Source organism: Babylonia areolata, chromosome 7, assembly GCF_041734735.1.
Source record: "Babylonia areolata isolate BAREFJ2019XMU chromosome 7, ASM4173473v1, whole genome shotgun sequence".
NCBI classification, from domain to species: Eukaryota; Metazoa; Mollusca; class Gastropoda; order Neogastropoda; family Buccinidae; genus Babylonia; species Babylonia areolata.
In genome coordinates, this window is record NC_134882.1 from 776,186 (window position 1) to 800,939 (window position 24,754).

The 24,754-nt window shown below is 42.0% G+C and overlaps 1 protein-coding gene across 1 annotated transcript; it reads right to left on the bottom strand.

Annotated features, from left to right (window-relative positions):
• Positions 1 to 638: 638 nt before the first annotated feature.
• On the bottom strand, positions 639 to 24,461 carry LOC143283641 (uncharacterized). The gene is made up of 4 exons (XM_076589828.1): positions 24,410 to 24,461; positions 19,709 to 20,155; positions 13,184 to 14,773; positions 639 to 12,397 (listed from the first exon to the last, which is right to left on the bottom strand). Exons 2-4 carry the CDS (start codon positions 20,153 to 20,155, stop codon positions 11,783 to 11,785), a joined length of 2,652 nt encoding a protein of 883 aa, XP_076445943.1. The 5' UTR covers positions 24,410 to 24,461; the 3' UTR covers positions 639 to 11,782.
• Positions 24,462 to 24,754: the final 293 nt, after the last annotated feature.

Sequence of the window (24,754 nt, forward strand, 5' to 3'; positions counted from 1 at the left end):
CTATGTTTGTGGGAGGAAAGGAAGGAAATGTGTGGCCAGTTACACTATGTTTGTGGGAGGATAGGAAGGCAATGTGTGTGACCAGTTACACTATGTTTGTGGGAGGAAAGGAAGGCAATGTGTGTGACTAGTTACACTATGTTTGTGGGAGGATAGGAAGGCAATGTGTGTGACCAGTTACACTATGTTTGTGGGAGGATAGGGAGGCAATGTGTGTGACAATGTGTGTGACCAGTTACACTATGTTTGTGGGAGGAAAGGAAGGCAATGTGTGTGACCAGTTACACTAAGTTTGTGGGAGGAAAGGAAGGCAATGTGTGACCAGTTACAGTATGTTTGTGGGAGGATAGGAAGGCAATGTGTGTGACCAGTTACACTATGTTTGTGGGAGGATAGGAAGGCAATGTGTGTGACCAGTTACACTATGTTTGTGGGAGGAAAGGAAGGCAATGTGTGACCAGTTACACTATGTTTGTGGGAGGAAAGGAAGGCAATGTGTGTGACCAGTTACACTATGTTTGTGGGAGGATAGGAAGGCAATGTGTGTGACCAGTTACACTATGTTTGTGGGAGGATAGGAAGGCAATGTGTGTGACCAGTTACACTATGTTTGTGGGAGGAAAGGAAGGCAATGTGTGACCAGTTACACTGTTTGTGGGAGGATAGGAAGGCAATGTGTGTGACCAGTTACACTATGTTTGTGGGAGGAAAGGAAGGCAATGTGTGTGACCAGTTACACAGTTTCTTTTTCAAGGAGGCGCCTGACTAATGGTGTTTTTTTTTCTACTTTTTTTTGAGGGGGTTGGGGAGGGGGGTTGGGGGGTTGTGATGCATGATAGTTTTTTTTAATCTTGGTGGGCTCTGACAAGATCACTTTGCTGGAGCCAGCGACTGGAATATTCTCTGTCTTTACATTTGCAAGCCTATGCTGAGTCCAGAAAGTGAAGAAGTGTGTTTGAGCACACTGAGTTGGGAGAATGGACTTGGAAGGATTGAGTGGAGATGAATGACTCATGATTTGGCACTTGTCATAATGTCAGCTTGTTCTCAGGTAAGGGTGGTGTGCACTGGGAAAGACTTTTTGACATTCTGTATGATGGGAAATGAACAGCTGACTGAAGGTGAAATTCCATGAACCCCCAAAACATGTCAAATTCGCATGCAAACTTCACAGTGAAAGAAAAAAACATTGCGTCAACATGTTTGTCATTGTATAAATTTATAGATCTGATTTCCACATAAACTTTTCTGTGAAACATTTCTTTCGCACAAGGGAGCGAAGCTTTTTACTTTCACATGTAAATTTTACTAACCTTTGGATAGATCATTTTACTAACCTTTGGATAGATCATTTTACTAACCTTTGGATAGATCCTTTCACAGCTGAGGCAGTATTTGATGACATTCCCTTCTATAAGGCCCGTTACTGGAGCAAATGGCTTCTTTGTTAACATGTGTATTTCCTGAAGAGATCATCAAAACAGACTTCCTGGATCAGGCTGTTGCAAGCACAGTTCTGCTGCCTTGGCTTCAAAACATTGTTACCCAAAATCAGTGCTTACTTTGCTCCGCATTTCTTCCTTGACACCAGGAATGCATTCAAAATTCTTTCATCTTTTGACTCAAGAGTGCTTGTTTTGATTTTTCTGGCGCCGTGGTTTCAGTCAAAACTGGTGGTCAAATGTCATGCCTATGGATGAACTGCTCTTTTTCCTTGGCATGCAAATTTTGCATGAATTCTTTGCATACAAATTTTGCATTATTTTGGGGTGAATTTTACGTTTACAGAGGTCAGGAGTGAAAGTATTGTTCATTGTGCTGTGGTTGTGCCCCATGTAGAAAAGCTGAAGTTCAGTATATTTCCAGACCTGGGTGAGCACAGAAACTGCATGTTTCCATCATTCGTTTTCACTGAAGGTGACACAAGATGTATTGTAAATCTGTTGTGACAGAGTGATTCGCTACAATTTGTATAGTATCTCTGTTTTGCACAACAGACTTCTCTCTTCACACAGAGAAATCTATCGTGACAAAGAGTGATACAATTCAATACAACATAGTACTATACATCTTGTTTTGGCAATGCATGTTGTTTACAATTGAATTGTCACTGGTCAGAGGATTCTCAGGGGAACCCATTTTTAGAGTATGACAGCAGTCATTTGTAGTGTATTACAGTGGAAATGTTCTCACATGTTCACAGAGCTGATGGTATGGATACATAGTCTGCACTAGTTATGTTCCTGTTAGGAAGCCACCAAATCATTTGTAATTCATCAAATGAAGACACCAGATTATTTGTAGCAAAAGATATCAGCTTGCAAACTGAGTCCTATCTTTCAGAATAACTTGGGTTTTTTTTCCCCCTTTGGGAATTCTTATAAATTGCTAAGGAAAGTGTGTCGAGGTATAATGTAAATTTATATGGGTCACTGGGTCCATATTGGGATTGATTCAGACTTGACAGGGAATGGTATGGTAGATGGTTTTGCCAAAGTTTCCCTTCAGTTTCTCTGACTCCCAGTAATACACTGATGTATCTTTAAGAGTCTTGATTTGAAATTAAAGAATAATAATGAGGCTATGAGAGAAAAGGATTAATGAACGATAAAGAGTGGTAACTCTTTCCATGTACAAGGGACACAACTTCCAAGTCAATGCTGCTTATGCTTCCACTTCAGCTAGCACACAGGAAAATAAAAGGCACATTAATATATATATATATATATATATAATGTGGGCATGTCCCATTTCTTCCATAACTTTAAGGTTGGAGTTGGTGATATCATACATTAAAGATAACTATAAAATAAAATTAAAATAAAATAATAAACTGCTTGCAAAAGGTGTAGGCAGTGCTTGTAGAGTACATGCACTTCATTTCAGTTTCTTACACAGTACACAAGCATGCGCAGTTTGTTTGGACAAACTCAAAAGTAAAAAATAGGACTGTATAGAAGTCGTGTCATTTTTAGCGTTTCTGTTGTAAAATAAAACTTCCAAGTGCTATCAACATATCATTTTGTGTGAGCCATTTAGTTTATGATTGGAAGTTTCGTTAACTTCAAAGTTTTTGTTGAAATCAGAAATTGAATAATTGTGGGCAGTTTTTCCCCCTATTGACCCGTGTAGAAACTGATGCACTCTGACACTGATCCAGCACAAGTCCATCCCTTGTTTGCATATGTCCACTGATTACACACATTCACACATGCATGCACAGCATCTCTGCCTCTTGCAACATTTCCTGAATCAAGATTGGAAAACAATACAATGACTTCAACACAACAAATTTTCGCATGGATTACACTGACATTACGGAGAGAAGAGAAAAGAATATGGTCAGAAACACACACACACAACTTGGATTTATTTTGTTTTATTGAAATGGTCACAATGTGTCATTCCCTCAATGAATATTGTTTCCTCCAAACATTTGTCAGAATTAAAAAAAACCATCAAAAAGTATCGTTCCCTCCATGAATGGTTGATCAACCACATGCAGTATGTGAAAAGTAGAAATGTACATCAATATGCCCCTAGCTGGATCCTCTTGAGATTGAGCTAAATTTCCAGTGTCATGGTGCACGTTTTCAGAAGTACATCGCAGCATCAAGTATTTAGAAAGGCCATTTTTGTCATTGTTTATTGGTGCACAGATTTCAGTGACATTTTTTGAGGGGGTGTCTTAAATGCAGCTTTTTATTAAGTACCTACATACAGCCAAAAAAAACCCCGATAATATTAACCTTTTTGCTGGCAGGAAAATAAGATTTAAGTTAAAAAAACAACAAAAAAACGGGTATAAATTTTCAAAAAATTCTGTGCTCTTTGTTATTGGAGCGAAAGACCCATGAAAGTATATATTTTCTGAAAGGTAAATGAATAAAGAATACAAAACACGTTTTCCCATTTTATTTATTTTCAGTGACATGCTGTTGTTTGAAAGCAGTGTTTTATTTTTTATCACTTTTCAACTTGTTCATTACAAGTCGGGTAATTTGCACTAAAATATATTTTCTGGAAAAATGGATATCTGCACAAACAAAATCATACAATATATATATTTTTTTTTAAAGAGACAGATACACAATCCATTGTGACTTCTCCAAGTGATAATATGGATGCGAGGCCACGCCCCCTCAGTCTCCATCCCCCTCCTCTTCACCCCTGTCACACAGTCACTTTATCCAGTTATCAGACCGCGCTGGCTGAGTGCCAAGAAAATCGCTCACACTGTGTCCTGTGAATAATTCAGTCACCTTCTGTCTGCTACAGCTGTACAGCCAGCATCACTCATTGACAGTCGTATCTTGTTCACTCTGATTGCTCCCCTTATTTTCTATCAAATCATCTCATAAATGTTCATCCCCGTCTTCTTCAAATTTACACTTTAATTCTTTTTGAGCATCAGTTAAAGAAAGCAATCTTGGTCGATTTAATTCGCCACGATGGCATGTTTTGAGCACGGCGTCAGTTCAACATTTTTTAATACTGCCTATATGACGAGATAACTTGTCAGCGCAAGCATGTACGCTTCGCTGCCACAATGATGAGATGAAATATTCCGACTTTTCCCTGGTTTGCATTCAGTTCGTTGACAAAAAGACTGGTAGCTTTAGCTTGGGGAATCTTTCTAGAGTCTATTCATAGCTAGAAACCCCATCTACGTCATGAGGCAGTCCTTTATTTGAACATTTTGGTTGGGTTACTGCCGCAGTGTTTGCCCGACACCTCTCCTCACTCGCTCAACAAAATGTCCGACTCCGTGCTCAAGACATGCGATCGTGTTGCTAGGCTCACATAAAATCAAATGCCGAGTGCCCTGTTTCCTTCAGTAGGGTTTGGGGTTTTTTCCCTCACATAAAATCAAATGCTGAGTGTCCCGTTTCCTTCAGTTCAGTTGGGTTTGGGGCTTCCCCTCACATAAAATCAAATGCAGAGTGTCCTGTTTCCTTCAGTAGGGTTTGGGGCTTCCCCTCACATAAAAACAAATGCAGAGTGTCCCGTTTCCTTCAGTAGGGTTTGGGGCTTCCCCTCACATAAAATCAAATGCAGAGTGTCCTGTTTCCTTCAGTAGGGTTTGGGGCTTCCCCTCACATAAAATCAAATGCAGAGTGTCCTGTTTCCTTCAGTTCAGTTGGGTTTGGGGCTTCCCCTCACATAAAATCAAATGCAGAGTGTCCCGTTTCCTTCAGTAGGGTTTGGGGCTTCCCCTCACATAAAATCAAATGCAGAGTGTCCTGTTTCCTTCAGTAGGGTTTGGGGCTTCCACTCGCATAAAATCAAATGCAGAGTGTCCTGTTTCCTTCAGTAGGGTTTGGGGCTTCCCCTCGCATAAAATCAAATGCAGAGTGTCCTGTTTCCTTCAGTAGGGTTTGGGGCTTTTCCCTCACATAAAATCAAATGCAGAAGTGTCCTGTTTCCTTCAGTTCAGTTTCTCATCAAGTTGTGCATCAAACCGGGTTGACTGAAACACTCGTTTGAACATCTACGAACGATGGTTGAGTTATGTTGCTGATCACTGAGTGAACTCAGCCTGGAGAAAAAAAGAGTCCTACCCTCGGCACCAAAATACCCTCGGCACCAAAATAGCATCAAGTCGTATGACCTGCATGAAACCCCCGACATTTCAACATTCCCCATTTCCAGCCAGTACCCCATTTCCAGCCAGTAATATTTAGTAAATAAGTCGCAACCACCCAAAATCAGAAGACTGACAAAAAGGACAAGAAATAAATGGGCAAAAACCTGCAAGGATTTTCATAAATTTGACCAACACAAACAATGTTTTTAATATGATGAATGTAAGAAATAATTGTGCTGTTTCTCCCAACATATTTATCCAAAGGTTTACAGACACAAAATGTTGTACTGAAATTAAAGAATTTCTCAGATTCAAGCCATATTGAGTACTCCCATTTAAGCAACACCATAAAAAGGCAAAGATAAAATTGGCCAAAACACAAAAAGAGAGGCAAGGCCTTCAAGACTCTTGACTGATACCCACTTAAACAAATGAATCATGAAACAAATGAATCATGAAACAAATGAATCATGAAACAAAAAAACTGATATGCCAAAACAGATCATCCTGACCTTTGACCTGTAAATTTACAAAGCAACTTTGATCTGGCCAAAAGAAATCAATACACAATGTTTAATTGGATGATAAACCCAAGTTGATGATTCTACAATTTTTTTTTTTTTTTTTTTCAAAATGCTGTATTGTGCATTTTCACCTCTGACCTTTTCTCCATGTTTTTTTTTTTTTTTTTTTTCCCCATCATAACCAATCATTGCACCAGATTTAATGAAAATGCACAAAATCATCTCTCTCCAGATATATACTTTTCAAATCACATCATGATATGCCATATTGTGACCTTGACCTGATTTTGAAGATATGGATCATGCTATCCCTATGACCAGACAACACCAAGTTGGATCAAACTGGGTGTACAATCAATAAGCTCTCTCACTCTGTCAAGCTCTTTCTTTTTTTGCCAAATAATGACCAAGACCTTTCATCTATCACCCTGCTTTCCATATTATCATCATATAGGGGTAACTTGAAAGATCTTCATACCAACCATCCTACCACGTTTAGTTGCAATATATGATAATACCAATTGCAGTAGACCAGAAAACACCAACAATATCATGTTTATCATGGACACACACATTGGGTCATTACAGTTAAAATTTTCTCTTTGGGGGGGGGCAACTAAGAATAAATTACTGATAAATGATAACAAATTTGAACAACCTGAGGGAGCAGGAAATATTAGTTTGATTTCATAATATGACATTTTGTGCAGTGAAAAACTCGAATGATTTTTCATTTTTTGCCAAATTGAAGGCACTTAAATTTTTCACATTTTATCCCATCACTTTTTAAATATACACACAAAATAAAGAGGAATTTGCAGCAAACTATACACACAAAATAAAGAGGAATTTGCAGCAAACTATACACACAAAATAATAAAGAGGAATTTGCAGCAAACTATACACACAAAATAATAAAGAGGAATTTGCAGCAAACTATACACACAAAATAAAGAGGAATTTGCAGCAAATTATACACACAAAATAAAGAAGAATTTGCAGCAAACTATACAAACAAAATAAAGAGGAATTTGCAGCAAACTATACACACAAAATAAAGAGGAATTTGCAGCAAATTATACACACATAATAAAGAGGAATTTACAGCAAACTAATGCTACAATAATAAAGAGGAATTTGCAGCAAACTATACACACAAAATAAAGAGGAATTTGCAGCAAACTATACACACATAATAAAGAGGAATTTGCAGCAAACTATACACACATAATAAAGAGGAATTTGCAGCAAACTATACAAACAAAATAAAGAGGAATTTGCAGCAAACTATACACACAAAATAAAGAGGAATTTGCAGCAAATTATACACACATAATAAAGAGGAATTTACAGCAAACTAATGCTACAATAATAAAGAGGAATTTGCAGCAAACTATACACACAAAATAAAGAGGAATTTGCAGCAAACTATACACACATAATAAAGAGGAATTTGCAGCAAACTATACACACATAATAAAGAGGAATTTGCAGCACACTATACAAACAAAATAAAGAGGAATTTGCAGCAAACTATACAAACAAAATAAAGAGGAATTTGCAGCAAACTATACACAAAATAATAAAGAGGAATTTGCAGCAAACTAATGCCACAATAATAAAGAGGAATTTGCAGCAAACTAATGCCACAATAATAAAGAGGAATTTGCAACAAACTATACACACAATAATAAAGAGGAATTTGCAGCAAACTAATGCCACTATTGCATCATTTTTCTTTGATGCCCTGTTCAGACTGTCTACATATGTGCAGTAGATGTATCTAAGTGGACATTTTATTTGGAAACCTTGCTGTGACGGAACACTTAAAAACCTTATCCTGGGGAAAGGGCTTTTATTTCCCAGCATAAAGAAAAGAAAGGAACCTGTTCCACTGTTATTCCTCAAAACTATTTTACACCAAGAAAAACATGCAACAGAAAAGCTTGTCAATCCACATTTGTTACCTGTATCACATTCTGTTTACCTCTAGGAAATTAATAATAAAATACCAAAATAAAGTCAAAATGCCTGTACACATAAACAGGCAAACTGTTACTGCACAAACTGTTGAACATAGAGTAGAGATAAAACGTGATGATTTTATATATCCTTTCATATTTGTACCCCCTGTGATGCAGTTTCACTCTTTGTGTTTAAAATAACAATAAAATATTTTTTTTAAATTTAAGATTTTTAAAATGTTGATGTCCTATCTTTTACCAAAACACTGAAACAAAAAATTGACAATTACAGATGACTGTAACTGTACGTGTTGTTATTGTTCACATTTTATGCATTATTTCAGTTCAGTAAACATGAGGTTGACAAGAGAATACATGTGGTAAACAGGTCAAGGCAAGGTTTACTTACTGAACAGAACATGTCAGCTTTTAACAACATTTGCACAAACACTATGGCATTTCAATTACAAAATAGATACTAAACATACAGTGAGATTAAAAGGGTCCCTTTCTTCTTAACATTATGTGCATACATATATGATGCATAATATGACTGCTTTTTGAACTGTATTGTTTGAGGGATCACACACACTATTTTGCTTCACAAAAACCTTTAATGGCATTGCTTCCTGGTACTTTGGAGAAAAACTCTGCCCCCAAATTGAGACCATCATACAAAATATGTGTATCATTCATCACACCTTGAGTACCCTTGGTAAAATAATTTAAAACACGCATCCAGTTTTAGCCATTAAAGTTTTGCCTCATGAACTACGTTTTGGAGCAGTCGCTCCTTGCATTATGGAAACTGGTATGCATTTTCATCTTACGAAATGGCACATCTGTTCAAAGCAAAATAATACTAGTTCTCTCTCATCAATCACACTGCCTGTTCGCACCATCGGCTTTCTCACAGATCTACAAAATGGAATGTTGCAAACATACGAATAAACAACAACAAAAAGTAATGATTTGCAAAGTTCCCACAAATCTTATATAACAGTTCAGATTGTAATGTGAGGGTTTTTTCTGGGCCAAGTTCTGCAAAGACAAACTAGACCCTTTAACAAATTAAATGTCCAATCAAATGGGCAAGAAATGGAAACTTGATTTCAACAATTATTTATGCTACAACTGTCACTGCAAATTCCTTTTACATGATATGTCAATTGGTTCTGACCACATGAAATGATATGTAGATTCAATAGTAATTATAAAATGCACAAGTTTTCAGAACATTACAAATCATACACACACACAGTGTACTCTCTCTCTCTCATGCTTATAAATACAAAATCATTTGTATTTAAATCAAAACATTATTCTCTCTCACTTATGCACAGGCATCGAAAACTACAAATGTTCAGCAGCCAACAATTCAATACTGCAACTAAACTGCTAGGTAAAGTACATATTCCAATGGAGTTTTTCCACAGCTGATATTTAAGATATGAATGTATCTTCTGACATCATCTAAGAACCATAATACCAAAAATATATATATATATACTGACAACACTGGCTAATAATGTTGAGTAAGGGACTATTTCTCTGATACAGATACCTTCTGTGAAAGTGCTCTCATCTACGGCAGACAAGTCTCACAGGAAAGCAATAAAACAAAACAAATTATTGTTCCAAAAATACTATGGCAAAGTAAAAGTGTCAAAAGCAAATGACTAACAGGGCAATCAGGAACTGTCTTGGAATGGACCTAAACTGCTCACTAATACCATTTATCAGAAGTAACAAGTGTTCATTAATCAAACATACTGCAAAAAAGCAAATGACTAACAGGGCATTCAGGAACTGTCTTGGAATGGACCTAAACTGCTCACTAATACCATTTATCAGAAGTAACAAGTGTTCATTAATCAAACATACTGCAAAAAAGCAAATGACTAACAGGGCCTTCAGGAACTGTCTTGGAATGGACCTAAACTGCTCACTAATACCATTTATCAGAAGTAACAAGTGTTCATTAATCAAACATACTGCAAAAAAGCAAATGACTAACAGGGCCTTCAGGAACTGTCTTGGAATGGACCTAAACTGCTCACTAATACCATTTATCAGAAGTAACAAGTGTTCATTAATCAAACATACTGCAAAAAAGCAAATGACTAACAGGGCCTTCAGGAACTGTCTTGGAATGGACCTAAACTGCTCACTAATACCATTTATCAGAAGTAACAAGTGTTCATTAATCAAACATACTGCAAAAAAGCAAATGACTAACAGGGCATTCAGGAACTGTCTTGGAATGGACCTAAACATTTGCTCACTAATACCATTTATCAGAAGTAACAAGTGTTCATTAATCAAACATACTGCAACTACAAGCATACTTTTGTGGTAGTTCTTTCTTTCCTCTTGAGATAATAATTAAATATGCACATGTATACATCACACTCTCATAAATGTGCAAACACTTACCAGTTTGTCACTGTGTATGTGTGCTGCAAATAATATCTAATAAAAAATTTTAAAAATTTTAAAGACAGAAAAAATTAAGAATGATTAACTTTCAGTTTCACATTGAACAGTTGAAGCAAGTGCCACATTTTCCACCGAGTGGCTGAAACTTATGACCAAACAATAATAACATTACTGCATTAGCATACACAAATGCTAATGCTGCATGATCACTATGACTGAAGTCTGATGTGCAGAACAGCTAGTGCAAGGTAGATGCATCAATTTCAGAGTGGCTGCACTGTCTTTCCCACTGAATACTTTGGTCCAGCTCTGTTTTAGACTTTCACAACCATAAATCGTTCAACAAGCAAGCCAGCATGCTGAGAAATTGAATGAAATGATGTCAGTCATTCACCAACATGCAAGCATGGTCTTCCTTACAAATCTCATAATGAATGATAGCAAAGAGGATGTGAAGAAATGGTCCAAAAATCAACATAAATAACAACAATATACAATTCATAGCGTTTACCCTGCATGTAGACTTGATAAAATCAGACACTATAAGTTTGCAGGGAAAATTCTGGATCATGCCCAAGCTGATCTGATAAAACTCTCAAAAGTCCGTCTCTTTCAATTCTTCATTCCACAATGATCTGATAAAACTCAAAAGTCCGTCTCTTTCAATTCTTCATTCCACAATGATCTGATAAAACTCAAAAGTCCGTCTCTTTCAATACTTCATTCCACAATGATCTGATAAAACTCAAAAGTCCGTCTCTTTCAATACTTCATTCCACAATGATCTGATAAAACTCAAAAGTCCGTCTCTTTCAATACTTCATTCCACAATAGGAACTGCCTGGGGAAAGTCGCAGTGGTCAGGACAGTGTCATCTTCAATTGCTTAGATTTCTGATTTGCTTGTTCCTGATTCACCTCTTCCCAATTCACCTTCCACCAAACTGGTGACTCCCTTTCACATATTTGCCCAAGTACTTGGTCGCTCTTTAAGTCTGTGTCTGTGACAGTGTGTGTGTGTGTGTGTAAGTTTGTTTTGTTTTTGTTGTTTTTTTTATAAAATCTCTCTTTCTTCATTGGTTTGTGTGTGTGAGAGAGAAAGAGAGACTGAATAGGAAAACAGGAACAGCAGGTAATGTGAATGGGAACGGCTGGAAAGCTAAACAGGATGAAGAGCCCTGCCTCAAAATGTAGAGGCCACTGAGAGCAGCGGTACCATCAAAGAGCAGGCAGAGGAATGGGCCGAGCTCTGCCGGGACACACAGCGTGTCACAAATCCTGCTGGAGATGTTGGAGTGTGAAGGCCCAGCTCCAGTCTACCTTGGGGGCAGTCGCCACCGCCATGCACAGAAACTCCTCCTGTCCCGGAAACACTCTTGCCTCTCGCGGCATTGCATCCGACACTATCATCTCCGAGGTTTCCAGTGAGAACACAACCTTGAACACCTTTCCTGTGCATACATTGGCAGCAGAAAACACGCCTCCATGCTTGTTCTTCTTCAGAATCAGCTGCAAGCACTCCCCAGTGCCGTCAGCCACAAAGATCTCGGGTCTCAGGTGGAAATCAAAGTGTGCAGCACTCGTTTCACTGATGCTTTTCCTGGGGTCATGGGTGGCATTGACGTCACACACACACAGCCGGAGTTCCACGCCGCGGTCAGCACACACAGAGAACTTGCTGTAGGGGGTGATGCGGTCAAGCCTCTCCAAGATGACGCCGGGCCGGACCGCACTGTTTCCACCCAGCTGAACCTCCATGGACACGAAGAAGATCTCCATTGGCCGGGACACGGTCTCTTCCTCAGCCTGCCCCAAACTCTCTTCAGATTCATTTCCAGGCTCTTCCAAAGGCACCAGCAAGTCCATCTTCAGGGAGACAGTAGTCTGTGGACAATATTGTAATGGTCATTTACACATTATAATACCTGTCAATGTTGTCAGCATATAAGGATTAAATACAAATCACATTGTGGTCTGTGGACAATTGTGAATTTATGTCATTATAATACTGTAAATGTTGTCAACAATCAAGGATTAAATGCGAAATCAAAAAGTAGTTTTTGGACAATTGTAAAGGTCATAAAGTACCTGTAAGTATTGTCAGCAAGTATGGACTGAAATTAAAATGCAAACTCTCAATATTCTGAACCAAAGGCTCAATCTTCTAACTGATGGCCGGTAACAGCTGGCATTTCAGGCATTTGTACATTTCTTTTTTCAAAGAAATCTGTTCTGCAGCACAGCTATGTCCACAACTAAAATTTACTTTTGAAACACTTTCTTAAAAATGACAATAATAATCAAACTGGGTTCAGCTGTATTATGAGAGAGAGAGAGAAAGTGTGAGAATCTGCTCAGGGTTAAAATGAAAGTTTTTAAGTTGGACTCAAAATGACAACCAGCTTATTAGAATTATGCTGGAAGTTAGACAATAAGAATAACACACACACATACACACAAAAAGAAATACCAACAGAACCCATCCAACAAATTATATAGAACAAAAAGAAACTTAAAAGATCACAACAGATTTCAAAACAACCTACAACTCAAAATACATCAACACAGTCAAATACAGGCAGCGAACCCAAACACAGCAAATACACTTAAAAAAAACAAAAAAATAACAACAACAAAAACTCTAAAAGAAAAATGAAAAAGCCAACTTACACCATTGAAGCTCTTTCTGATGTTTTTGAAATCCCCAAGGACCAGGCGGCGGCAGTGGCCAAAGGCCTGGGTGTGCTGGCTGCCTGACTGCAGGAACTGATGCTGAATCTCCGTGTTGATCTTGGCAAGCGCCAGGTGAGCAAAGAGAGCATGATAGTTGTCGCTGTCCACTGCCATGTCAAAGTTCTGGCAGATGCACAGGTTGGGCATGATGCGTGGGATCTGGCCACAGCTACGGCTGGATGAAACGATGCTCAGCAAACCTCGACTGGACACATTATACTTAAAGTGTTTTTCAGACACTGTGTTCTGGTGGTTGTAGGCAAGACTCTGCAAGGCATAATGGAGATCCAGATGGCTGACAAGGCGATGCTGGTTGACTCGCAAAGCCTCCATGGCTGCTGGCCCAAGAGTGCCTGCCACACCGTCTGGAACCAGGATAAAAAGATGAGGATGGAACAGCTCCATTCGTCCCTCCATGGACTTCTCAATGAAGGTGCCGTAACTGTTTCCATGATCTGAAAATATGATTGTCACCGTGTTCTTCAGCTTCAGCACACTTTCCAGGTGGTGTTGAAGAGAACGATCAAAGGTCTGGATACGTCGGCCAGAATCTTCGTGGCCAACATTGGTCTCCAGGAAGGAGAAGAACGGCGTGCCTGTTTTGACCATGGTCTGCTGATACAGCCACAGGTAGTCCAGCAGGTAGTCATGCTGATGACGACCATTCAGACACACAGCATCCGGGCCGTGGAAGTGGTCTGGCACACCGTTCTCGCTCAGCACTTTACACATGGCGTAAGTGACTTCCAGAGAGTCGATGCCGGCTTTGCTCAGAGCTTTCTGCAGTCTCCTCCAGGTCTGGTCTGGAGTCAAAGACTTGTTGTGAACCAGCAGATCCTTGGATATCCCCCACTCCCACAGATAGCACAGATCTTCCAACCACAGGGTGGAATAACCTCTTTCCTTCAATTTCTTCAACAGTGCCTCGGTCTTCAAGGGTTCTGGTGGAAGTTCTAGGACACCAAAAGGTTTGACTGAAGGATCCACTTCACCGGAAAACAACATCTGCAAGGTCTCAAAGGTCCTGGATCGGACAGCCTGCACCAGTTCAAAATCAAACACACTTACACCTGAGGTATTGTTGTTGGTCAGGTCTTCAAACAGTTTCAACGTGTTTGGCATGGAGCGAAAGAAATGCTGTCGAGACACTGAGTCAATAAAGATCAAGTTAAAATTGATATCAAAGTCTGAGTGTGAGCGGCTGGCATACCCTGCTGTCATCTGTGGAGGAAGGAGGAGAATTTGCAAGGCATCAATTTGATAAAAGGAATCAGTGTCATCCTGCAGATAGCCAAGCCCTCCATCCTCCTGCTCCGATGTCTCCCCACAGCCAATGAAACAAAACCCAAAATGTCTCCGGCCTTCCATCACGGGACGAAGGAGACCACTGATCCATTCCTCCAGTGCCTGTGGAGACTGGAACCTCTTCCACTTCAGTCCACCTGTTGGAACGTCCACTGCAGCCCCAAGGAGATGTGAAGCACACTGCTGGAGACTACACTGAACCCTGTGCCCACTGTCTGTGCTCTGCACAAGAAAACCAACATCACACTCAAAGAAAGACTCACCCTGCCACAAGCTGACATGCTCTCACACACTCAAAGAAAGACTTGAAAAATGTACTCACCTTGCCACAAACTAGTACACTCATTTATTCATTCACACACACACACACACACACACACACACACACACACACACACACTCGCTCATGTACATGTGTGAAAATCATTCACCACAATCTCCAGTGCAGTTTTTCTTTGGGAAAGAATTAACTTGAATATACACATCCAATGACAAAAGAATAAATAAATATGACAAACCAAAGACCTCTAGGACAGAGCTGTTTCAAACTGTTAATCAAAGAAAAACTGTATACTAACTAAAACTCTTGGATAAACATACAGCTGATAACTCAGGAGAGACAAAATACATGCATAGTGATATACCCAGTGTGTGTTATATACACTGATATACCCAGTGTGTTATATACAGTGATATACCCAGTGTGTGTTATATACAGTGATATACCCAGTGTGTGTTATATACAGTGATATACCCAGTGTGATATATACAGTGATATACCCAGTGTGTTATAAACAGTGATATACCCAGTGTGATAGACAGTGATATACCCAGTGTCAGGTCAAGTTCAGGTCAGGAGCATAGCCCTTGCTACTGGTACCATGTAACCCAGTACTACCTGCCGCATGTGAAGTCTTCCAACGACGGACCAGGCGGAGGAGGAAACCTTTCCCAATGGGAGTGAAGGCAGAAGAGGATGACCAAAGGGCAGGGGGAGTTCTTAGCCTTGGCTGGAAGTCCCCCTAGGAGACGGAGCTCCAAAGAAAAAACCTGCACCTGCCGAGGCCGTCCTACACGTGGCAATATCTGCACTTGTGGGACTGTGAGCGTCGGTAGGTGAGAGAGTGGGGAAGGGACTGCACAACTACTACTCACTAAAAAAAAAAAGTCACCTGTGCTGGTCAGGCAACCAGGCTAATATCGGAACGACGAGCTAGCCCTTCAACACCCAGCTTTCCCAAGCCCTGCAGCGATGGAGAAGTGGTAATGGGTACAGGCAGAGGATGCTGCTAGCAGTTCCTAGTCACAACTCTGCACGCAGGCGGCTGTGGGGTGATGGTCGTCCGCCGTAGACTGGGGCAGATGCGGCGCCCGTATCCTCCCACAGTGTCAGAGCAACCCTTTTTAGGGACAACACTGCTCTCCCCACATGGGGAAGGGGAGATAAAAGGATCCCTAAACAAAGCCTGCCTCACCTAGTACCTAGTAGGAAAGTGCACCTACTTGGACATCCAACACTAGCAGTCGAAAACAACAGAAGAAAAGAACCAGGAGTCATGCCCTGACTCTGGGTGCCTGGAATGTTCACACCCTCTTTGACAGAGACGACAGACCAGAAAGACGCACAGCGCTCATTGCTAGAATGCTCGATTGCTACCAGGTGGACTTCTCCTCGCGGCTGAAAGTCCTAGGACAGCATGGCACCAGCAAGTGCAACTTCAATGGACTGCTTTTGCTCTCGCTCTGCGCGCAGCATGGACTGACCATCACCAACACCCTCTTCCAACAAGCAGACAAGTACAAGAACACATGGATGCACCCCCGCTCCAAGCAATGGCACATGCTGGACTATGTGATTGTCCGGCAGAGGGACAGAGGTGATGTTTCCATTACACACTGCATGAGAGGAGCAGTCTGTTGGTCAGACCATCGCCTGGTACGCAGCAAGATAAACATCAGACTTGCACACAAGGTCCAACCAGCCAGACAGAAACCCCCTAGGAAGCTGAACATCCACCGCCTCCCTATCACCAAGGACGTGCTGCAGCAGCAAATCCAAGCAGCTGTCCAAGAAATTCCTGCATCGACTGATGTAGAAGAGGTATGGAGCACCTTTAGAAATACTGTGTACACAGCAGCAGCTGACACACTCGGCTTTGTACAGGGGAACCACAAAGACTGGTTTGACAAGAACGACTCTGGAATCTCCAAGCTCCTGAACACACTGCATATACGGCATCAAGATCACATTTCTGATAAAGACTGCCAGAGGAAGGAGAACCAGTTCTTGCAAACCAAGCATCTCGTACAGAAGAGGCTGCGTGAGACGAAGAACACCTGGTGGAATAGAAAGTCCGAAGAGCTTCAGTCCGCTGCTGATGCTCACGACATGAAGACCTTCCATGATGGTCTCTGAGTTTTGTGTAGGCCGAGAGTCACAGGATCAACCCCTGTCCGAGCCTCGGACCAGACCACCCTCCTGACAGACAAGACATCCTTGCCCGCTGGGCAGAGCACTTCAACACCCTCCTCAACAGGGACTCATCCGTATCTGACGAGGTCAGGCATCTGCTTGGCAGATGTGGTGTAGCATATATGGATTTGTCTGAACGCAGTGACGCCTCCTTGAGCTACTGAAACTGAAACTGAAACTGACGAGGCAATTGCAGACCTCCCACAGCTACCAGTCAATGACTCGCTAGCTGCCCCTCCCACCAAGGTCGAGACCCAGAAGGCCCTGAAGCTGACAGCATCAGGAAAAGCACCAGGAGCGGATGGAATCCAGGCCGACATCTACAAGTATGCAGGCGAGGTGCTGACAGACAAGCTGACCGCCCTGTTCCAGTCTATTTGGGAGAGAGGGGAGGTCCCCCAGGATTTCAAGGATGCTTCTATTGTCCACATTTACAAACGGAAGGGAGACAAAACATCCTGCGATAACCACCGTGGAATCTCTCTCCTCTGCATCGCCGGCAAAATCTTCGCCCGCATCATACTGAACAGACTGGCTGACCATGTCTCCAACACAGTCATCCCTGAAGCACAGTGCGGCTTCCGCTCAGGCAGGGGAGCATGTGACATGGTGTTTGCCGTACGCCAGATGCAAGAGAAGTGCCGTGAGCAGAACAAGGAACTCCACATGGTCTTTGTAGACCTGACTAAGGCCTTCGACACGGTGAACCGCCATGGTCTGTGGAAGATCCTCTTAAAGTTCAGCTGCCCAGAGAGCCTAATCCAGCTGATTGCGTCATTCCACGATGGCATGCAGGCAAGAGTACAGGAAAATACTGACATGTCGGATCCGTTCCCTGTGGTAAATGGAGTGAAGCAGGGCTGCGTCTTGGCACCCACACTGTTCTCCATTCTCTTCTCTGCCATGCTGATTGACGCCTTCCAAGACTGTGACTGGGGCATCTACATTCAGTTTCGCACAGATGGCAAACTTTTCAATTTGCGGCGACTCCATGCCAGGTCCTGGGAGTTTGAGGCACTGATGAGAGAGTTCCTCTTTGCTGATGACTGCGCGCTTGCTGCACACACCCATGAGGACATGCAGTTCATTATGGACAGGTTCTCAACCTCCTGCAGGCGCTTTGGACTCACCATCAGCCTCAGCAAGACCAAGTCCATGTACCAACCAGCTAGCTCACAGAACGCCAGTGCCTACCCCCCCACCTGCAATCAAGATCAATGACACAGAGATCAAGTCAGTCGACAAGTTTTTCTACCTGGGCAGCACCCTATGCAGCAACGGAGCCCTTGATGCAGAAGTGACGCTGCGCATCGCCAAGGCCAGCTCCGCCTTTGGCAGACTCAACAACAGGCTGTGTGGCATCAGGCTCAGCACCAAGATGAAAACCTACAGAGCTGTTGTGCTGACCACCTTGTTGCACTGCTGTGAAACATGGACGACATATCGCCGTCATATTCAACAACTTGAGCAGTTTCAGAGATGCCTACAAAAGATCCTCAGCATAAGAAGGCAAGACAGGGTCAGCAACCTCCAGGTCCTAGATAGGAGCGACCTGCCCAGCATTGAAAGCCTGCTGATCCAGTGCCAACTATGGTGGACAGGACACATTGTCCGCATGACAGACAGCAGGATCCCGAAGATGCTTTTGTATGGCCAGCTGAAGTATGGCCAGCTGAAGGAAGGCCACCGTGAACTTGGAAGACCCTGCAAGCGCTTCAAGGACACCTTGAAGACAAACCTCAAAGCCTGTGACATAGACATCGCTTCCTGGGAAACTGATGCCCTTGACCGCTGTCACTGGAGGATGCTGTGCTCTAGTGGCATAAAGACATTTGGAAACAAGAGAACACTGGCCATTAAGGAGAAGCGTGAGCGAAGGAAGCAGGCCTCAAATTCTGGGGACGTTTTCCCTTGCAACACCTGTGGGAAGTGCTGTGCATCCAGAATCGGCCTCTTCTCCCATATGAGGACACACACCGACAGATAAGCCTGCCTGCCTACTCATCCACTGGACTGACGGGAGACTCCATCATACCCAGTGTGTGTTATATACAGTGATATACCCAGTGTGTGTTATATACAGTGATATAGCAAGCAAGTGTGTCATCTTTACAGTGGTACAGCTAGTAAGTGTGTCATATACATGTATACATATATAAAGAGAGAGGGAGAGAAAGAGAGAGAGAATATAGATAATACATTTAGTAATACACCCAGTTGTCATATAATATAGTAATACAATCAGTGTGTCAAACACACACACACACACACACACACACACACATATATAATATATATATATATATATAGACACACACACACATATATATACTGATATACCCAATAAGTGTTTCATAGAGAGAGAGAGAGAGAGAGAGAGAGAGAGAGAGAGAGAGAGAGAGAGAGAGAGGGGGAGAGAGAGACAATAAAGTATTTAAAATTGAAATAAAATGAAGAGAGTGAGAAACCCAGTTTGTGTGCCATGGACATATATATATATATACATCTGTCTCTCTCACTCACTCACTCTCTCTACCCCTGTCTCCGTCTCTCACACACATTCTCTCTCTCTCTCTCACTCACTCTGTCTCTTTCTATCACTCCATCTCTCACTCTGTCTCTCTCTCTCTCTCAATATATATATATATATATATACACACACACACACACCCTGCCACACTTACTGTGAGAGAACAAAACTGCACATGTTTCTGACCACCATCACAGTGGGCAGGGGGTGTGGAACGGAACAGCCTGTCCGCCACGTCACATGACCCTGGCACTGGTGACACACGGCGGCACTCTGCCTCCCGCTCCCCTCCCTTTCTCTTCCCCGCTCTCAGCGTGTACAAGGCACACTTCCTGGGAGGGCCTGTCTTTCGCAGGATCTGATCGCTGGAGGCAGCAATGAGAGGCCTGATGGCTGACAGACGTGGCAGGATGTGGATGGGGTTGAGCGCACTGAGGTCCAGAGGGTGGCGCTGGGACACCATCACCAGAAGGAAGGTGAGGAGTGCCAAAGCACCCAGTTGAAAAAAGCGTGCCACGGTGAGTCTCCGTTTGGCGATCATTCTACACGAGTTGGTGATAGTGATGCCCGGATTTGCCGTCTGCCTGTCAACGTTTCTCATCTGCCAGAGAAACAGGACGATAAGACAGATTTATTGATGGTTAAATAGATAAACACTAAGAAAAATAAACAGATACTGAGTTACAGATACTGAGAAAGACACACACACACATATATATATATATATATATATATATATATACATATACACACACACACACACACAGAGATTAGAGACAGAGAGAGAAGGATTTTTACAGCAGATCTATGCGGTTTAGCATATACTATATGAATCAGTCTGCATAATCTGACACCTCCATGGAACTGAAACTGTACTATACCCACTACACATAGAGGAACTAGTTCGATGCACAGAAGACAGAATACATTATTAATTAAAATCCAAAGAAATTATAAAATCCAAGCCATGAAATCCCTAGTGTGGAGATACTATGGTATTACATCCGGTTAACCTTGAACTTGCACACATGGGTTACTGCCCTTCCCAGCATGCCTTGCACTAAGGGGTTTACGGCGGTAAAATAAATGTCGCCTCTCTCCACAAGACTCGGGCTCCTGTGTTGACGACACCGATTGAGTGATCGTTACATGGTGGCAGCGGTGGGATACTGAAGAACAAGCAACAGATCAACAGTGAACTCTGGTTGGATCGTTTCTTGTATCTTTATAATAATTTCCATTGAAGATTTCACTTGTAATTCAAGCGGCTAACACAGCCAGCAAGTCCACCCACCCCCATCTCTTTTTTTTATGTTTTGTTTTTTTCACTGGTAAGTAGAGTCGTAGAAGGCTAGGGTGTGCCGGTCGGGTGTATTCCTTGGGGGGGGGCACTACTGTAGCCGGATTGGCCTAGCTGGAGATGCAAACACACCAGTGGACTGCGCCCCATCTCCCCTATCAGTTAATAGTACATCCCTCGGTAGCCCAGCTAATTGCGCCCAACAGCAACCTCCCAAAACACGACAGTTTCATCAACATACTGATGTTGGTCGTCAAGTGGAAGACGAAGAAGGGGAGATCACTGGAGGATGCACATTCGAAGCAACTACTTTCCAGAACGTGTCAACTCCTGGAACAGCCTCCCACATCAGACAGTTGCAACGCCAACTCTTTCAATTCCAAACTAGATGCCCACTAGGCAAACCTAAAACATTGTACAACCCAGTTTGCCATGATCAGGTAGAGCTACTAGACTCACATCGCCAAGTGTTATGCGGCAAGACTCAACGCTGAACAGGCCTCGCACGAGGCTTCACGCACCTAAATTCAAAAAATCTTGTCGGCGAAAATGCTGGAGTTTTGCACTTGAAGTTGGGGTTTTTTAGTTATTGCATATACAAGGGCACCACCTACCTTTGTATTGAACCCACTGAAACAAATTCCGGACCCACGGCTGATAATATTACCCCCTGCTAAGGACACTCGTCCTCAGTGTGATTGACTACGGACTTGGGCTAACAACACCGTCTCAAAGCAACCTCCTAAAATTAGAAAGAGTACAAAATGAAGCTATGAGGCTGATCCTTGGAACAACAAAAGACACGCCCACAGAAACCATGCGATACCTGCTTGACCTTCCTTCAGTGCAGGCCAGAAACAAGTTAGAACAGGTCAAGACCTACTTCAAAGCATTAGAAAACCCTCAAAACCCACTGCATGACACAGTCAAAGAACCAAAAGGCAGCCTTCTAGGACGAGGAAGATCATGGATGGGACAAGCAGAAGACACAATCCAGCTAGTATGCCGACTACAAGACCTGAAAGAAACAAAAGAATGGGAGAAAACCCCCAAAAACCTCAACCATCTATTCAACACAGTCATTTCACCCACTCTAGGAAGACATTGTCGGGAATGGCCAGAGGGCAAAACTGATGCGGAAGTGAAGCTACTCATAGAAGAAAACAGTTAAGAAGAGGACATCATCATATACACAGATGGCTCAGTCACCAAAGACCAGTCTGGTTGGGGATTCACTGCGAAACAAAATGGGAAAACAATTTGGGAAGAGAATGCTGCCTACAAAGTCACAACCTCCAGCCTAACGATGGAAGTTGAAGCTGCGACACATGCCCTCCAGTGGCTATCGTCCATCCATACGCCCGGAAACCAACATGCCATGATTCTAACCGACTCAATGAACCTCATACAGAAAATTGAAAACGGAATGGGAAGCCCAGAGTGGCATAAGGCAATGCGCAACTTTCAGATTAAAAAACTCACATGGTCATACTGCCCGGGACATGCAGGTGTTAAAGCCTGAACCGGACTATAAATGGCGGGCGATTTGAATCAAGCCAGTTTCTCACCAGAGTCTGACACTGTGACGTCGGTGAAGGTTTATTCAAAATAAAAGCCTAATAAAGCTACGGTTTGGCTTCATTTATGGCAGAGAGCGAGATTTGCCTAGCAGCTTCCAATCTAGACCTGAATTGACTTTGGAAAGTACAAAATGTGTCAGCTACACGTAATACAAAATTTGAATGCAGAGAAAAGGGGCGGAGCTAGAGCCGTTTGTGTTTGCGCTAGACGTGTCTGTCAGATAAAAATAGCACCAGCACGTGGTACTGTCCAGTGAGAATTGGAAAGCATGCAGACAGCCCCTCGACGTTGGCAACCGTAAACGACCACATTGTTTGTAAAACATGCAAACGGAGAGAAATATGACGATCTACTAACCTACCGGACACGTGCTCGCGCTTTTTATAGATAAACTCCGCCCCTTTCCCTTTTATGGATAGGCTCTAGTGCGCATGCGCAACCGAAACCTTGCTCTCGGGAGTTAAGACTTTAAGGGAAATGAGCGAGCTGACAGACTTGCTGGTAACGCAACACCAACGAGCGGCCTACATCTAGGAAAATCGGAAATCCTCAGAAAAATCAAAGAATACCAAAAAGAACAGGTACAAGGCCATCACACCATCGATCGCCTCAAAGAAATAAAAGCAGAGAGAGGGAGCGGCCGCAAGTCTAACATGAAAGGTAGAGCACGATGCTTTGCAAATCAAACAAATATCGGCATCATTTCCAAACCAACATTGCGCAAATTTCTTCAAAACGGAACAGAGTCTCTGTGGGCCTTTCCAGATACCATAGACTGAGCAACACACTAGACGCCACGTTTTTGGCATCAGAGATCTTTTCCCATCCCTCTTACGGCCAGTCAGTGGCAGCCTCTGTGCGTGTGTGTATGTGTGTTTGTGTGGATGTGTGGGTCTGTGCTTTTGAGTGCATTTGTGAATGCGCGAGAGTGTAAATTTACACAAGTGCCAGGAGACATCTGTGTACGTGTGTGTGTGTGTGTGTGTGTGTGTGTGTGTGAGGAGGTGGGAGTGTGGGGGGAGGTGGGGTAGAGGATGAGGTATGTGAGTATATGCATGCCTACACTGTGGGAGCAACAGGATATTGGAACGTGTATATATATATATATATATATATATATATATATATATATATATATATCTATATATATATATATCTATATATATATATCTTTGTATATATGTGTGTGGGGTTGGGGGTGGGAGATATGGGCGTATGTGTGTGTGCTTGTACAAGTAAGTGTTCATCTCTGTGAGTGTGTGTTTGTGTGTGTGTGTGTGTGTGTGTGTGCCATGGAAGCTGCGATACGTAGACTAGAAATGAGTGTGTGGAGGAGGGGGGTAGAGGAGGTGCAAGGTAATTGTGTGTGTGTGTGTGTGTGTTGGAGCTCATGTACGTTTATATGTATTTGACTGTGCTTTCATATCTGTGAAACTGCATGTTTGGTGCATTTCTGTTGTGCATGTGTGGGTGTGTGTGTGAATGTGTGTCTTCATGTTTTACATTTATTCGCTTATTTATCACCATTGTTGACTTATTAGTATTACTATTATTATTACTACTACCTTTTTCTATATTATAATTATTATTCATGTATTTATTTATGTAAGCTTATCTATTATTTATTCCCCCGTTTTTGTTTTTGTTTTTTGTTTTTGGTTGTTGTTTTTTTGTTGTTGTTGTTTTTCTCAAGGCCTGACTAAGCGCGTTGGGTTACGCTGCTGGTCAGGCATCTGCTTGGCGGATGTGGTGTGGCGTATATGGTTTGTCCGAACGCAGTGACGCCTCCTTGAGCAACTGAAACTGAAACTAAGGACAGATGTTCGAAAAGTTAGGTGTCAGAGACTACTCAGGCGACCACCGGTACCAGTAGCAACTTTAAAAAATGTTCTTTTTTGCACTTTCTTATAAGGTAAATAATTACATCTGATTTCAAAACCAGGTTCCCAATGATGATTAACTAATCAAACTCACGCTTCGCAACGTGGCCCTGTAAACAACTCAAAATCCGCCATGTTTGTTTTTTCCGGAAGTCACTCCGAATTTTGAAGTCCACAGTTGCAGGAAAAGGAAAGCCGCTGTGTACACACACGCTAAATGAAATAAATGATAATAATAGTAACAGTATAACAAATATACTATTACTACTACTACTACTACTACTACTAATAATAATAATAATAATAACAACAATAATAATATGCTTATTCATATAGCACCTTATCGATTTTGCCGATCCATGCTTTGCAATTACAACAGTTCCTATTTTTAAAAAAAATTAATATACTCACTCTCTCTCTCTCTCTCTCTCTCTCTCTC